This window comes from Prunus mume, linkage group LG2, assembly GCF_029339155.1.
Source record: "Prunus mume cultivar Tortuosa linkage group LG2, ASM2933915v1, whole genome shotgun sequence".
Lineage (NCBI taxonomy): Eukaryota > Viridiplantae > Streptophyta > Magnoliopsida > Rosales > Rosaceae > Prunus > Prunus mume.
In genome coordinates this window covers 11,529,714-11,545,999 of record NC_142699.1, presented here as the reverse complement: position 1 = coordinate 11,545,999, position 16,286 = coordinate 11,529,714, and the positions used below count along the sequence as shown (strand labels likewise).

General features: G+C 39.4%; 3 protein-coding genes and 2 pseudogenes across 3 annotated transcripts; 3 read left to right on the top strand and 2 right to left on the bottom strand.

The window, feature by feature from the left end:
• Window positions 1–22: 22 nt before the first annotated feature.
• Window positions 23–2,131, bottom strand: LOC103320399 (uncharacterized). The gene is made up of 4 exons (XM_008222079.3): window positions 1,971–2,131; window positions 1,838–1,882; window positions 508–540; window positions 23–398 (listed from the first exon to the last, which is right to left on the bottom strand). The coding sequence occupies exons 1-4, from the start codon at window positions 2,008–2,010 to the stop codon at window positions 232–234; spliced, it is 285 nt and encodes a 94-aa protein (XP_008220301.2). The 5' UTR covers window positions 2,011–2,131; the 3' UTR covers window positions 23–231.
• A 2,203-nt stretch (window positions 2,132–4,334) lies between these two features.
• LOC103320398 (3-oxo-Delta(4,5)-steroid 5-beta-reductase-like) lies at window positions 4,335–6,166 on the top strand. The gene is made up of 2 exons (XM_008222076.2): window positions 4,335–4,618; window positions 4,705–6,166. The coding sequence occupies exons 1-2, from the start codon at window positions 4,580–4,582 to the stop codon at window positions 5,839–5,841; spliced, it is 1,176 nt and encodes a 391-aa protein (XP_008220298.2). The 5' UTR covers window positions 4,335–4,579; the 3' UTR covers window positions 5,842–6,166.
• A 3,276-nt stretch (window positions 6,167–9,442) lies between these two features.
• LOC103320461 (3-oxo-Delta(4,5)-steroid 5-beta-reductase pseudogene) lies at window positions 9,443–10,795 on the top strand (annotated as a pseudogene).
• A 1,232-nt stretch (window positions 10,796–12,027) lies between these two features.
• Window positions 12,028–13,421, top strand: LOC148919624 ((S)-8-oxocitronellyl enol synthase CYC2 pseudogene; annotated as a pseudogene).
• A 93-nt stretch (window positions 13,422–13,514) lies between these two features.
• Window positions 13,515–15,033, bottom strand: LOC103320460 (3-oxo-Delta(4,5)-steroid 5-beta-reductase-like). Its single transcript, XM_089044963.1, has 2 exons — window positions 14,910–15,033; window positions 13,515–14,801 (listed from the first exon to the last, which is right to left on the bottom strand). The coding sequence occupies exons 1-2, from the start codon at window positions 14,946–14,948 to the stop codon at window positions 13,656–13,658; spliced, it is 1,185 nt and encodes a 394-aa protein (XP_088901089.1). The 5' UTR covers window positions 14,949–15,033; the 3' UTR covers window positions 13,515–13,655.
• Window positions 15,034–16,286: the final 1,253 nt, after the last annotated feature.

Below are 16,286 nucleotides of genomic sequence, written 5' to 3'. Positions count from 1 at the left end.
TAGCAGAAATATTCTGCCTATGTTTTTGAGACGGAAAATAAATTTTCATTTCGATCCTCAATGGTTGTACAAATTCTCTCGAAATATATTCTAGAAACTCGAATGAAGGATGTATTCTAGAAACTACATACATCAAAACAATCTCCGCCTTTCACTACACTGCATACATCCGAAATGCTTTAAATACACACAAGTTTATTGTTTTGGACCATACTGTGCTGAAACTGAAAGCTACCGCGAAGCACTATTGTCCTGGTTGTTTTTCTGTAAAGCAAAACCATCATGATCCTTCTTGCCGAAGTCTAGGCCCTGGAATGTGACCCCAGATGAATGATACTGACTACCAAAGGCGGTGCCAAATCCCCATCCAAGACCTAGACCAACCCCACAACCTCCACCTTAGAAAACAAAATGCTACGTTAATGATATACGCACCATGGTGTACTTGAATGCATTCCGAAAACATAAACTAGAAATTCCAGTTGGGCTAAAAGGGAAAGGGTTTACCTACACCAAGGCCCAAGAAATTCAACGGTGTGCCTGTAGCAAAAACAAAATTGTAAATTAGCAAACAAGGGCTATATACATTGCAGCAGGACGAATAACAAAGGTACTAAGAAAATAAGTTTATATGCACAAGCACAAGAATTACTTAATGTGATAATCCAATGTCCCAACAAATAATATGTATAGTAATATCATAAGTTAATTGATGCTTAAATGCAGCCTCAATCTTTGAGAAACTTAAACCAGTTCAATACTTTCCATTGAATATGATAAAATAATTAGTGAAGCAATTATTTGGTCCAAAGTTCCAAACGCATGACAGCATTCACAAGAAACCTAAATTTTGGCCAAGCAGGAAAACCATGGCATTTTTGCACTGGTGGGGCAAAGAAAGAAAAATATAGGGGGGTGGTGGTTGGGGTGGGGGCGGAGTGGGAGATCTTGTTTCCAGTTGCCAAAAACATGTCTAAGCACACCAAACTCTTCCGGCATACCCTCCTGGTACACATACATTAAGTTGTAAGTTAGTAACCAAGCATTAATATATAAAAATGATGAGAAGGGACGCACAATGGGCCATCAGTTGATCATCTAACTACTTTTGAGGTTCCTAAACAGGGTTAGCCTGTCTTCAATTGACATATTGACACTGTTGAACTTTCTAACTCTGGTCCAACAAGAATAACCGATTCCTACCATTCCTTTAAGTAGGGGATGAACCTGAGGAAAGATGGGATCATACGACCCAGGCATATCACAACTTTCCATTCCTTAAAGATAGGACAGAGAACCGAACCCCTTCTATCTACCAATAAATAACCACAAGAACACAAGATTCACCAAGATGATAGGTGATCCTGATAAGATAGCTATAAACCACTGGTGAGTGATAGAGGGATGATTTAACATACTTCTCATTCTATTTTTTTCAATACACCTAATATGTTAAATGGGTTTGCAATAGACAACCACTTTGAAACCATTTGGTTTGTTGCTGCCCAATCTGCAGCTAAGATGATATGTTGTAACATTCTTTCATTGCACAATCTAAAGAAATGCCTAATGAATCTAAACCCTGCAATGAAATTGGGCACCGAACTGTGTGTGAATCTTCTGAATAACTATGACTGCTCCGAATTTTAGCTACATGAAAATTTCAAGTGTTGAATGGACCGAAAATAGGCAATAATAATTTCCTCCTTCCTGATCAGATAAGCCTGAGTGTGAAACTATCCAATTGTTTAAAGTTTAAATAATTTCAGGCAAATAAAACATGAAATCAACAGGAAAGTGAAAGCGAGAAAAAATTAATAGAGGCGGAGGAACAAACCTCCGAAACCCCATCCAACGCCAAACCCGCAGCCGACACCGAATCCTAAAGAAAAACGACTGAGTTTGTCATAATAAGCTCACGGGATACATAAAAATCAGAACCCACAAAACAAAGCTTTTTGAAATTATACCAAATCCAACGCCAGCTCCATTGAAGTTGGTAAGCACCATTGCAGCTACCTACAACGACTGGAATGCGGTGTGCTCTTCAGTTCAATCTCCCTTCTTCTTCTTTATTTTTTTTCGTTCTTTTTGTTTTTGGGTAAAAACTAAAAGGTTTCTCCCCTCATCTTTATCTGAACTTGGGAAATACCCGTGGCCCATGGGCAAGCCGTCCAATGTCTCCCAACTAGGCCCATTGCTAGGCTTGGGCCACCGCTCAAAGAAAACTTGAAATTATTACAGATTTGAAGGACAGCCGCCTGCAAACCGTAAACTAGTAAAGAAAGCAATTGCATGATTATTTAATAAATATTGTAGATTTGCATGTTTCGCATAACGTGTTATTTAACTATAATTAATTTTTCAGGCAAAGATATCATATGACAAAGGATCCAACGAAATTAATCCCATTTTATATTCCATCAAGCAAACGCATGTCATGGGTGACGCTGGCGGCTGCTGCTGTAAACTTTTAAACTTGAAACAGAAGAGGTTGCAGAGGTTGTATTGGGTGGGGGAGCTGAGTTGTCAAGCATGAACAAGAATAAATAGCACAGGTTGCGGGTTTAGATACTCCAGGAATTCCTTTGTTTATTGGATGGCTTATTATCATAAAACATACCTAACGTTTGTGAAATTATTAGATTGCATCTTTAAATTTTTTTTTGTATCACTTAATACTTATAGTCCCTAACGTTAATATAGGTGCTTTTAAATAGTCTATTTATCAAAAAAACTATTAAATTCAGGGGTATAATCATCAAATCAATCATTTTGACCTCTTCAATGACGCAAACTCATTTGCCACTAATTTGGAACCATTTCCCTCTATTTCTTGTTGGAATTGCTAAATGTAAGGGGTGAAAATGGAAGGGAATAACATAAACAAATTGAACTGTAAACAACACACGTTGAACAAATTGAATAAACTAACACATTCAACTACATTCAATTATATCATCAACCACGTTCAGTTCCATCACATTATAACCCCCTACATGACTTCCATCAAAAATCACTTCCATACACTTTAGTCGAGAAGCTTCGTCGCGACAGCCATCCAAGCCTAAATCAATGGTTGCGATCTGCCCAATGGAGGCCGACAACGAATCTTCTACGATCTGCCGGCATGTCGTTGTCATGGCTAGAAGCATACTACACACTTGCCGACGACTTGTCATTTCAGTCTGAGCTATGAAGCTTATCTGCTACTCTGATTTGTACTATGCAACACCAAAAAACAACAAAAAAGAAACAAAAATTAACTAAGAATTAATGCATTAGACGTTGGCAGTAAAACCCAATTCCCATAACTACTAGTGCCACAAAAATCCCTGTGTTATTTTATTACATTGGACGAATAAAGCCCAAAAGCTAAAAACAGATAAAAAAGAAGAATCTGAGGACTCTGAAGCTTTTCAAGTGCTTTGGCGATTAGGACAAGTTTCTCCAGGTGATAGCAAAGCAAGTCACCTCCATGGTTGAGATCCATCTAGAAAAGCTTCAGGCCAGTGACGTAGGCCTCGCTGCCATATCCAATTGCTTGGATCTGGAGATTATACACCTGGTCAAGACCCTTGAGTGCACAAATGTAGGTTTGGTCTCGGTCTCCCAACGCTCATTTGCCTCATCCATCTTCTCTCAAACACTTTTGCAGAAGCTTTACCGCCCAATTTTCCATGATTGAAAAACCCTATTTCTCAGAAAAAGCGTAGATGATGATGTTGACGATGACCATGAGGAAATATATTTGAAGCGTGAGAGGTAAAAGGAAGTTGACGATTTTATCCTTCATAAAATTGGGGATTTAACGATTTTTTTAACGGATGGACTGTTTAAGAGCACTTATATTAACATTAGAGACCATGAGTGATACAAAAAAAACTTTAAGGATGCAATCTGATAGTTTAGCAAACATTGGGGACGTTTTGCAAACATTAGGGACGTTTTTTGATAATAAGTCTTATTGGATTTATAAAATGAAAGCTCACAAGATGGTGCCATGATTGAATTCATAGTGTTGATTGAATTCATAGCGTTTAATTTTAATTGGAAATGTTTGGTTGCTGTGTGGTTATGACTTGTAAGTTTAATGTTGGTCTGACTTTTTGGTGTAAAGATATGAATATGGACATGTTGATTGAGCTTGTATCACCTTATGAAAATATAATATTTGCTATCATCAAGAAATATTTTTAATTTTTTTGAAACCGATAATTGAGCTATTTTGGTCAACAATTATATTACATAAGGTGATAATGATAAAGGCTCCAGATCAGCGGGTAATACCAATGACATGGCAGAATTATATCATCCCGCGCGAAAAGACACTTTTACCCAAATTCCCAGTGGGTACTAGGTATAGGTAGTAGATGAGCTCGTATCGACGCACACTCGAGAATGTCGTAGAAAATTCAGCTATTTTTTGTGAAATTTGATTAACAATTCAAGCGACTGACCGGTACACTCAGATTCAATCTCAGCTTATCTACTGGTCTTTCTCCGCCCTCCCAATTTCTCGAATCAATTTCCCTCATCTTCATTTCTTCCTTCTTCTCTCCCAACTTTACCCAAAATCATGAGCTGGTGGTGGGCTGGAGCTGTTGGCGCTGCCAAGGCAATTTTCTAATTAGAGTCACATAAATCACTCCCCTTTCCTTTTCTTTTTCTGCGTAATTAACATTTTATTCCTGAATTTTGCAGAAAAAATTTGACGAAGACGAAGCACCGCGAAGCCCCGAGAGCGTAGGTCTCGTGATCGGCGTCACCGGCATAGTCGGTAACAGCCTCGCCGAAATCCTCCCGATCTCCGACACCCCCGGAGGTCCATGGAAGGTCTACGGCGTTGCACGCCGTCCCCGCCCGAACTGGAACGCCGACCACCCCGTCGAGTACATCCAGTGCGACATCTCCGATGCCGACGACGCCAAGGCCAAGCTCTCTCCGTTATCCGACGTCACCCACATCTTCTACGTGACCTGGACCAACCGATCCACCGAGGCGGAGAGCTGCGAGGCTAACGGCGCTATGTTCCGCAACGTCTTGAATTCCGTCATCCCAAACGCACCCAATCTCCGCCACGTGTGCCTCCAGACGGGAGCCAAGCACTACGTCGGGCCGTTCGAGGCGTTCGGGAAGATCCAGCCCCACGAGTCGCCCTTCACGGAGGACCTGCCCCGATTGGACTACCCGAATTTCTACTACACCTTGGAAGATTTGTTGTTCGCTGAGGTGGAGAAGAAGGATGACTTGACTTGGTCCGTCCACCGACCCGATGCGATTTTCGGGTTCTCTCCGTACAGCATGATGAACATCGTCGGCACGCTCTGCGTGTACGCCGCCATCTGCAAGCACGAGAGAGTGCCGTTAAAGTTCCCGGGAAGCAAAGCGGCGTGGAACTGCTACTCGGTGGCTTCGGATGCGGATCTGATAGCGGAGCAGCACATATGGGCGGCGGTGGACCCGTATGCCAAAAACGAAGCGTTTAACATAAACAATGGGGATGTGTTTAAGTGGAAGCATTTCTGGAAGGTGTTGGCTGAGCAGTTTGGGATTGAGGAGTATGGGATTGATGAGGAGGAGGGGGCGAAGCTGAGCTTGGTGGAGCTGATGAAGGGGAAGGAGAGAGTGTGGGAGGAGATAGTGAAGGAGAATCAGCTGCAGCCCACAAGGTTGGAGGAGGTTGGAGTGTGGTGGTTTGTGGATGTTTGGTTGGGTGGGGAGGGATTGTTGTGTAGTATGAACAAGAGCAAGGAGCATGGGTTTGTGGGTTTTAGAAACTCCAGGAATTCATTTGTCACTTGGATTGATAAAATGAAGGCTTTCAAGATTGTGCCTTGATCTTTAATTGGGGTTTGAGGATGTTGTGATGGTGTTTTTCTTTGGATCTGCAAAATATGTTTGTTGTGGTTTGCTTGTTCCTGTTCTACATGAATTCTAAAAATAATCGTAGCAGGTCGAGAGCAGGTACCACAGTGGTGGCCTACCCCTTCCCCCTGCCTGACACCTAGGTTTAGGTGTCAAAACCCCAAGAGGTTTCTTTCCTCCTATTGTAACCCCAAAAAAAAATCGTAGCAGATACTTGTGCTTGTTTTTGAAGTATCAGCGATTAATGTACAACGTGCAAGTGATGGTGGATGGAATGTGACATATTTTCTGCTTTAAACAGCTACCATTTCTACCAAATACGAGTATATGACAAATATTTGCAGGGCCAAAAAACATTTCAGCTGAGCCAGCAAGTCTTTACTTTTAACTAAATTATGAAAATGCTAAATTATGAATCTTTAAGCTTTCATCTTTTCAATCCAGGAAATGAATGGCTTTGAAATTCCTAAATCCCAGATTAATCATGCTACCTCCTTGCTTTAGTAATAGTTAATCATGCTCCTTCCGTACTTACTGATTTGGTTTGGTTGTAACATTATGAAACTGGTCAAATCAAATCATAATTATCGTAATTATCAATTTGGATTGGTTTTGAGTTTGATTTGATTTAATTTTGAATTTTTATAAATCAACCTAAATCATATCATACCGTTTTTATGTACATTTATTATTTATATTATATTTTATATGTATAATATTCTAATTTGATAATAACTACATATGAATATTTGAATTAAACTGAACTAAATTGTTATATTGTAATTAGTTCGACCGTGCAAATTTGATGTGAAATTGATTCAATTCGGACTGTAACCACCCATATCGATGCATCATCCACAATGATGAAGTCATGCTCTTGGAATTAGGATAATACCCATGGCCCAATAATTGGTCTGAATTTTAAAGCCCATGGTCATTTACTGAGAAATCCATCAACTCGGCCTAGGAACAAGACAGTCCAAAATGTCAAGATTTTTAGAAAATGTAACATATGCTATCAAATCTAAACATGGTGCATTTGGCATATTCCTTAAAGATGCTCTAAGAAATTAAAATCAACCAATCATGCAAATACGAGCAAAATGATAAAATTTGCATTTAAACTGACAAGAACAAAAGTTAATTTCCATTTCAAGTACAACATTTGGGCCAAGTTTTAAAATAAAATGGTAAAATTGTCATTTTGCTTACTAATTTAAGCAGGTCTATTGAATGTAGGCCTCCTGGTTGAGTTTTGCAAAACAAAATTCAAACCTAATTGACCTAGCCCAAAAACAAAACTAGCCATTTGAGATATCCTTATTGCTAAACATTTATATGACTTATACCTAATTTATTTTATTAATTAACATTAAATTCCTATTACACAAAATATTATTAGTTTAAACTATAATTTGTATTAAAAAAATGAAATTTGCATAGATACCATATGAACTTTTAGGCACGTACGCAAGTACCGCATAAACTATAGAAAATATTGCAATTTAACACATGCCCCAAATCCTATCAAAATTTCCATACACATGTGATACTTTTTCAAATGCAATTTTATCAATTCATTATAACTAAAAACCTTTTCAAAAACTAGAATTTATAAATATTTTTTTTTTAAAAAACTAACCAACTTAATTATCCCATAAACCTCCCCCACCCCTTCCAACATCTTTCTCGCCCTCTTCCCACCCCCAATAATATAATGGAGGTTAAATGGACTAGTCAATTGAATGAAATTTAGGTATTCAATTTGTCTTGGACTTGATATTTTATAGTCCAATATTAATACTCAGTCCACTAAACCACACCTCCACACATCCCACTCTAGTGATTCCATTCCACCCACAGATTTTTATTTTATTTTTTATAGTTAATTATTATTTATTACTCAGCCTTTTTCATAAAACACACATTCCTAGAGAGCATCTTTTACTTTTTTTGTATTAAAAAATAATAATAAAAACCTTTACTTTTTCTAGTGTACATAAAATGACAATTTTTTTTGTTCTTATAAATTTTGGCTACTTCGTCTCATTTTTATTTTTCAAGTTGGCTTGGATGGATTAAAATAGTTCAGTTTTTTTTTCCTTATTCTTTTGTAATGGGTAATAAATGCTTTCAATTCTTTTCCTTCTATGGAGAAGTTTATTGTGTAATTGCTAATTGACCTTAAAATTCATACCTTAATGAAATTCACTTGTACCTTCAAGTTTTCTAGATTTGTATGTAAGATAAATTTAGCCCACCCTATCTTCAAATCTTGAGTCCATCTCTATCTATTTATAAAATGACTTATAAGGACTGAAAAAAACTTTATTTAAAAAAAAAAAAAAACTAACACACGCACAGCACATCACAAGCCCATTCAAACGTGTTGCTTTCATGGTGGATTACTGGGAAAGTGAGTGGTTCAAGTTTGTATGGAAAAGGAAAAGAAAAAAAGAAGCAAAAATCCAACAGCCACTAACTCAACCACCCAACGCAGAAATTTTAAAGGACAAAAAGAAGCAAAAATCCAACAGCCACTAACTTCAACCACCCAACGCAGAAATTTTAAAGGACAAAAAGAGACCTTTCAATCTGGAAAAAATAGAAGGACCTCTCAAGATTTTTTGAAGATGAAGGAACCAACTTGCTTCATGGTGGAAGATAGAATGAGCAAGCAAAGAATAGTCTCGGGGAGAAGAGAAGAAAGAAGGATAAAAAAAGAAGAAGAGAATTTGCTTAAATTAATAATTAAATGATATTTTAGAAATAATAGTGGGTGGAAAAGTAGGATTTTGTTTTTTCAAATTTATACGGTAGGTGGGAAGATAGGGTGAGTGGAGAAATAAGACAGGATGGAAATAGCTTCTTTTTTAGCACTCTTTATAAATGATGGAATTTAAAATGACTAAATTAATGTTTTAGAATTTTTAAAGTTTCTTGTTTAGATAACGAATTTAAATACGGAATTTAATCTTTATATGTGAAGTATCTCGTTTGGAATTTTAGAAATGAAGATTTTTTAGATATAATTTAAAGTTGAGATTTATTACCTCAAATTTCATGTTTTTTACTACACGAATTTCTAAATTTCTATGTTTTTTATCCAAACATAGGATCTGTTTATTGGGTCATGTCAATTTAGAAATTCTGTTGGTGGGTTTTTTGTCAAAATCCCAGAAGTTATTTTCTTGTGTCTCATCCAAAAACACTTATAATAAATTGACGAAATTGCTCTCCAAGAAATATTAAGTTAACGGAAACTTTAACGAAACTAAATGTAGGTAGTAAATTGCAACACTAAAAGTTAAAGGGATATTTATGTAAATTTCCCAACAAAGAAATCTATAAAAAAGTAGGAGACTTTGGAAAACAAAAGAGAGAAATTTTGTAAAACCAAAATGGACAAAAGGCTTATTTATTTTAGATTTAAGAAATCCTTTACATTTGCAACATGTCTTTGATTTGAAAGTTGAGATATTTTTCTGTCTTTTTGAAAAAGCCAAAAAAACGTTTTGGCTTTTTCCAAAAGTGAATTTTTTTTTTTGGGCTAAAACCTAAATTTACTAAAAAAGTATGTGGCAACGGTCGTTCCACTCTCCTGCTCTATTTAATATCTTCGTTCTCTTTTCTCCTCCAGTTAAGTGTGTTTTCAATTTCAAAATCATTTTAATTAACGATGAACTTTAAATTGCAGAGGAAACATGAAGAAGATCATGAGGCACCACATACCCCCAAGAGCGTGGGGCTGGTCATCGGTGTAACGGGCATAGTAGGCAACAGCCTAGCTCGAATCCTCCCACAATCAGACACACCCGGCGGTCCATGGAAGGTCTACGGAGTCGCACGCCGTCCTCGCCCGCATTGGAACAGCGACTACCCCATGGAGTACATCCAATGCGACATCTCGGACCCAAACGACACCGTATCCAAGCTCTCCGGATTAACTGACGTCACCCACATCTTTTATGTCACTTGGGCCAGCCGATCCACGGAGCCCCAAAACTGCGAGGTAAACGCCGCCATGATCCGCAACGTGCTACGTGTCGTCATCACGAACGCGCCAAACCTCTGCCACGTGTGTTTGCAGACAGGGACCAAACACTACTTCGGACCCTACGAATCGTTCGGCAAACTGGAGCCTCGGGAACCGCCTTGGTTGGAGGATCTGCCCCGACTGAACGCCCCGAACTTCTACTACGCCCAGGAGGACGTGTTGTTTGAAGAGGTGGGGAAGAAAGAGCAGTTGAATATTACATGGTCGGTGCACCGACCGGGGCCTATTTTCGGCTTTTCGCCGTACAGCTTGGTCAACATTGTAGCCATGCTGAGTGTGTACGCTTCTATATGTAAGCACGAGAAGAAACCTTTGAGATTTCCTGGAAGCAAAGAGGCCTGGAATTGTTACTCGGACGTTTCGGATGCGGATTTGATCGCGGAGCAGCAGATATGGGCGGCGTTTGACCCGAATGCGAAAAACGAAGCGTTTAATGTGAACAATGGGGATGTTTTTAAGTGGAAGCAGTTTTGGACAGTGTTGGCTGAGCAATTTGAGATTGGGGAGTACGGGTTTGATGAGGAGGGTGGGGGGTTTAGTTTGTTGGACATGATGAAGGAGAAGGAGGGTGTGTGGGAGGAGATAGTGAGGGAGAACCAGCTGGAGCCCACAAAGTTGGAGGAGATAGGGTGGTGGCTGCTGGATTTGGTTTTCAGTGGGGAAGGTCTCATGACTAGCATGAATAAGAGTAAAGAGCATGGGTTTTTGGGGTTCAGAAACTCCAAGAAGTCCTTTGTTTCATGGATTAATAAAAACAAAGCTTTCAAGATTGTGCCTTGAGAGATGGCCTCAAAATTGGGAAAGTGTTTGTTGCTGTTGACTGGTTCTGGTTTTCTTGTATTGCAGAAAATAAAGACTTATGTTTCATCTTTTTTTTTTTGGGTCGAACTTATGTTTCATCTTTATCACTTATTTGTAAATTTGGAAAATTATATAATACAACAATAGTATAGCTACGTGATACATCTTATATACGTGTTATAATGTGGGGGACGATATGGTTTATTTTCTCCCTTTTTATGGAACAATATCAATAAATATCCACTTATGTTATAACATATGTACACAAAATATATCACGTGACCGTACTATCGTAGCATTCTATAATCCTTTTAAATTTGTAATAAAAGTTTTGTTTTCTTGAGTGGGATTAAAAAAGTTAGAACCCTACATGCCATGGCACGTGTACTCGATTTGTTAACACATTATTTTGTTCTTGTTTTAATTGCTTAGCATAAATCTCCGAGCATTGACAACTGTAAATCTTCGACGAACTTCTCCTTCTATTTGATTAATTCTTTTGGGATAGTTAGTCTAACAACAATATTTCCCTTTCTTAATTTCTCTTTTATTTTTGGAATTTTAGTTTTCATAATTTCTATATGGCAGATTCTTCATATTGGGGGGTTGTTTTTCTTAACAATTTTTTATGAATGGGTTTCTTATGTTTGTATGTTTTATCAAAGTAGTCTACTTGTAATGAACTTATGTTGATAAATATATAAAAACATCTATTTGATTTGTAAAATCTTCTCTTTTCTCCTTGTAAGCTAACTAGGCTTTTAATTTCAGTGAAATAAATGATTATAAGTTGCAGCCAATCTTTTTGAAGAAATTTCTAAACCAAGTTGTAATCTATTTTTGTTTGTTTTTGTTTTTGTTTTTGTGGTTTCTATTTTCTTAAATGATTTTGATTTCTAAATGTGGTCCAATGGTTCTAATTGGTAGTAGCAATAAGCAAGGGTCTAGGAGTTTAAAGTAGTTGGAGTTTGCTGTTGAGGAGGCTTGAGTTAAAACCAGCCAACAAGGCTTGGGTTAGAGAGTTGAAAGAAACAAAAAAACAAAACAAAAAAAGAACAGAAAAAAGAAAACATGTGTCCTTTTGTAAAGAGGCCATGTTTTACGTGGAAGAGGAACGGCACCTGATGTATCAGTAGCCAAGTATTGTCCTATAGTAAATTGACAAAAATTCCTCTCCAAGAAATATTAAGTTAATGAAAACTTTAACAAAATTAGACGTACTTTAAGGTGCTATTAAACAGAAAATCTATCGAAAAGTAGGTGGCAACGGCCATTCCACTCTCCTGCTCTCCTCCAATTAAGTGTGTTTTAAATTTCAAAGCATAATTATCAATTTACTTAATGATGAACTTTAAATTGCAGAGGAAACATGAAGAAGATCATGAGGCACCACGCAGCCCCAAGAGCGTGGGGCTGGTCTTCGGTGTAACGGGCATAGTGGGCAACAGCCTAGCTCGAATCCTCCCACTCTCAGACACACCCGGCAGTCCATGGAAGGTCTACGGAGTCGCACGCCGTCCTCGCCCGCACTGGAACACCGACTACCCCATGGAGTACATCCAATGCGACATCTCAGACCCAAACGACACCGTATCCAAGCTCTCCAGATTAACTGACGTCTTTTATGTCACTTGGGCCAGCCGATCCACGGAGCCCCAAAACTGCGAGGCAAACGCCGCCATGATCCGCAACGTGCTACGTGTCGTCATCACGAACGCGCCAAACCTCTGCCACGTGTGTTTGCAGACAGGGACCAAACACTACTTCGGACTCTACTAGTCGTTCGGCAAACTGGAGCCCCAGGAGCCGCCTTGTTTGGAGGATCTGCCCCGACGGAACGCCCCGAACTTCTACTACGTCCTGGAGGAGCTGTTGTTTGAAGAGGTGGGGAAGAAAGAGGAGTTGAATATTACTTGGTCGGTGCACCGGCCGGGGGCTATTTTCGGCTTTTCGCCTTACAGCTTGGTTAACATTGTAGCCATGCCGAGTGTGTACGCTTCTATATGTAAGCATGAGAAGAAACCTTTGAGATTTCCTGGAAGCAAAGAGGCCTGGAATTGTTACTCGGACGTTTCGGATGGGGCTTTGATCGCGGAGCAGCAGATATGGGCGGCGGTTGACCTGAATGCGAAAAACGAAGCGTTTAATGTGAACAATGGGGATGTTTTTAAGTGGAAGCAGTTTTGGACGGTGTTGGCTGAGCAGTTTGAGATTGAGGAGTATGGGTTTGATGAGGAGGGTGGGGGGTTTAGTAGGTGGAGATGATGAAGGAGAAGGAGGATGTGTGGGAGGAGATAGTGAGGGAGAACCAGCTGGAGCCCACAAAGTTGGAGGAGATAGGGCAGTGGTGGCTGATGGATTTGTTTTTCAGTGGGGAAGGTCTCATGTCTAGCATGAATAAGAGTAAAGAGCATGGGTTTTTGGGGTTCAGAAACTCCAAGAAGTCCTTTGTTTCATGGATTGATAAAAACAAGGCTTTCAAGATTGTGCCTTGAGAGATGGTCAAAATTGGGAAAGTGTTTGTTGCTGTTATTGACTGGTTCTGGTTTTCTTGTATTGCAGAAAATAAAGATTTATGTTTTATCATTATCTTTAGACTTGTTTGTAAATTTGGAAAATTATATAATACTATGGCGCAAATTTGTAATAAAAGTTTGTGTTTTCTTGAGTGGGATTACGAAGTTAGAACCCTACATGCCATGGCACGTGTACGCATTTTGTTAACATTATTTTGTTCTTCTTTTAATTGATTAGCATGGCCCGTAAATTCTTTAGATTGGGAGTAGGATTTGTTTATGAACTAATTTGTAACATTCAGATCAGATTTTAACAAGCATAAAGTACTAATAAACCAGTTATAACACAAGCAAACTCTCTTCTACTTATTTGTATACATAAGCTGTTTCTCTCTCTAGATGTATCAAACACATCATGGAACAATCTTGTAAGCTTTCATCTTTTGAACCCAGGAAGTGAAGGACTTTTGGGAATTTCTGAAACCCAAAAAGCCATGCTCCTTGCTCTTGTTCATACTGTCCAACGCAGACTCAACACACAACACGATGTCAGCAAACCACCAAACCCCTACCTCCTCCAACTTTGTTGGCTGCAGCTTATTCTTCTTCACAATCTCTTCCCACACACCACCTTTCCCCTTCATCATCTCCACCAAGCTCAACCTCCTCTCACCCTCTTCCTCATCAAGCCCATACTCCTCAATCCCAAACTGCTCCGCCAACACCTTCCAAACATGCTTCCACTTAAACACATCCCCATTGTTCACATTAAACGCTTCGTTTTTTGCGTACGGATCCACAGCCGCCCAGATATGCTGCTCCGCGATCAAATCCGCATCCGAAGCCACCGAGAAGCAATTCCAAGCCGCTTTGCTTCCGGGAAATTTCAAAGGCTTCTTCTCATGCTTACATATAGCAGCGTAGACGCAAAGCGTCCCAATTACGTTCATCAAGCTATAAGGAGAAAACCCAAAAATGGTATTGGGCCTATGGACCGACCAACTCAACCCCTCCTTTTTCTTAGCCTCATCAAACAATATGTCCTCCTGAGTGTAATAGAAATTCGGAACGTCTAGCCTCGGCAGGTCCTCAGTAAAAGGCGGGTCATGGGCTTTGATCTTGCCAAGTGACTCGAACGGCCCAATATAGTGTTTGGTGCCAGTCTGCAACGACACGTGGCGGATATTTGGCGCCACAGGGATCACGACGCCTAACACGTTGCAGAGCATGGCTCCGTTGGCCTCGCAATTTTCGACCTCGCTGGCTTTGTTGGCCCATGACACGTAAAATATGTGCGTGACGTCGGTTAATTTAGAGAGCTTGGCCTTTGTGTCTTCGGGGTCCGAGATGTCGCACTGGATATAGTCAACGGGATGGTCAGCGTTCCAGTTTGGGCGGGGACGGCGGGCGACGCCGTACACCTTCCACGGGCCGCCGGGTGTGTCAGGGCGAGGGAGGATCTCGGCTAGGCTGTTACCTACTATGCCCGTCACGCCGATCACTAGCCCCACACTCCTTTGGCCTTGTGGTGCTGACGTGTCAACTCCTTGATATTTCTTCTGAAAAATTCATGTTAAATGCAAGGAAACATAAGTTTGTTGCTAGCTAAACATATTAATCAAATTAATTTTTTAAGATGGCAGCTAATTATGGTAATATATTCTTACCTTGGCATCGGCAACAGCTCTAGCCCACCACCAGCTCATTCTGATTTTTGGGTTGAAATGAAAAGCCCTCAAGAGAAGAGAAGCAACAAGTGACAATCGGTGTCGCGTTTTGTTTTGTGGCTTCGCTGTTTTTATAGGGAAAAGAACAAAAGGCTCCACCTTTTTCTTCACATATGACGCAAGCTATGACATCCTTCTAGATATACATCCCTCTAGATATACATCCAATTCATTCAAAATAACTTTTTGACGTCAGGAATGCTAAATAATTGAGACTCTGATATTTGATATTTTTTGATACTCTTTTTGAGAGATCAACTCAGAGTGAAGTTGACAGTCTTTGGAGGGGAGAATGTGAGGATCTTTGGTAAGGGAATAGTTTGCAGAAGATAAAGTAGGAGAAGCAATAGTCAAACTTCGGACACCGGTGTGGTGTCAGTCGAAGGCTCTCCGATGCTTAAGTTAGCTATGAGTGGTAAATTTGACAGAGTAACAGTAAATATGATAAAATAGTTACTCTTTTTACTCGGATATTATTCCCTATTTATAGGGAAGTGAAAGTAGGAGATTTGCACAAAGTTTTGATGTGGGATTTTGTGCAAGTTGTTGTGGTGATGACACGTGTCTTGGAGATTAGGTTCGACAATTGAGAGTTTCGAAAGTCGGGAGCTTCCGCAGTGTCTGCCACTTCGGAAAAGTGTCTTCCTTCGGCATAGAAGAAGGGGTGTCTGCTTTGGTACTAGTCGTTTTGATGTCGGACATATTCGGTTGATTATGGTGTAAACAATATTTATGAAAGAAAATTCTATAGGCATCAAAATTAGAATTTATGGGCATGGTTCAATCCATTTCTTCCGGTTCTAGTGTCGCAAATACGTTACACTAATAGACATCTCGGTTAATACTTTCATAATTGTGCTTCATCAGACTGAGATCGAATCTCTCAGTTATCTCAAACCCAACCAACTGAGAGATTCAATCTTCGTGAGACTGTCTTAAGCCTGTAAACCAAACCAGAAAACAATTTGGACGATGAGCAACTTAGATTTGTAATTATATGTTCGAATTAGTCAAAAGTCACAAATATGAGAAAATATTAGGTGTGGTTGAGTGGCAAACGTTCGGTTAACCAAAAAAAACATAACAATTCTTGCATATTTGTATTTATAATTCAAGATTTTGTAACACATGTCATGATTAAACTGGGGAAAACTTACATCTCTTCTTGCCACACACATGGTAAATAAGTTGACACCAAAGTTTCTCTCTATAAATAATTTCATACAAAGAGAGAACACATTGATGGGTTATTGGCATGCTTGCTTAGTCTGTACGCGGCTAAATGCAATCACGAGCCCAAAAAGTTGGAATAGATTG

Excerpts from the sequence above, each read along its gene's own strand:
- LOC103320398 (XM_008222076.2), top strand. The coding sequence starts at position 4,580 with ATGAGCTGGTGGTGGGCTGGAGCTGTTGGCGCTGCCAAG. Across the intron at positions 4,619-4,704 it reads GAGCTGTTGGCGCTGCCAAG|AAAAAATTTGACGAAGACGA; the intron begins GCAATTTTCTAA and ends TGAATTTTGCAG.
- LOC103320399 (XM_008222079.3), bottom strand. The coding sequence starts at position 2,010 with ATGGTGCTTACCAACTTCAATGGAGCTGGCGTTGGATTTG. Across the intron at positions 1,883-1,970 it reads TGGAGCTGGCGTTGGATTTG|GATTCGGTGTCGGCTGCGGG; the intron begins GTATAATTTCAA and ends GTTTTTCTTTAG. Across the intron at positions 541-1,837 it reads CGTTGGATGGGGTTTCGGAG|GCACACCGTTGAATTTCTTG; the intron begins GTTTGTTCCTCC and ends TTTTTGCTACAG.
- LOC103320460 (XM_089044963.1), bottom strand. The coding sequence starts at position 14,948 with ATGAGCTGGTGGTGGGCTAGAGCTGTTGCCGATGCCAAG. Across the intron at positions 14,802-14,909 it reads GAGCTGTTGCCGATGCCAAG|AAGAAATATCAAGGAGTTGA; the intron begins GTAAGAATATAT and ends TGAATTTTTCAG.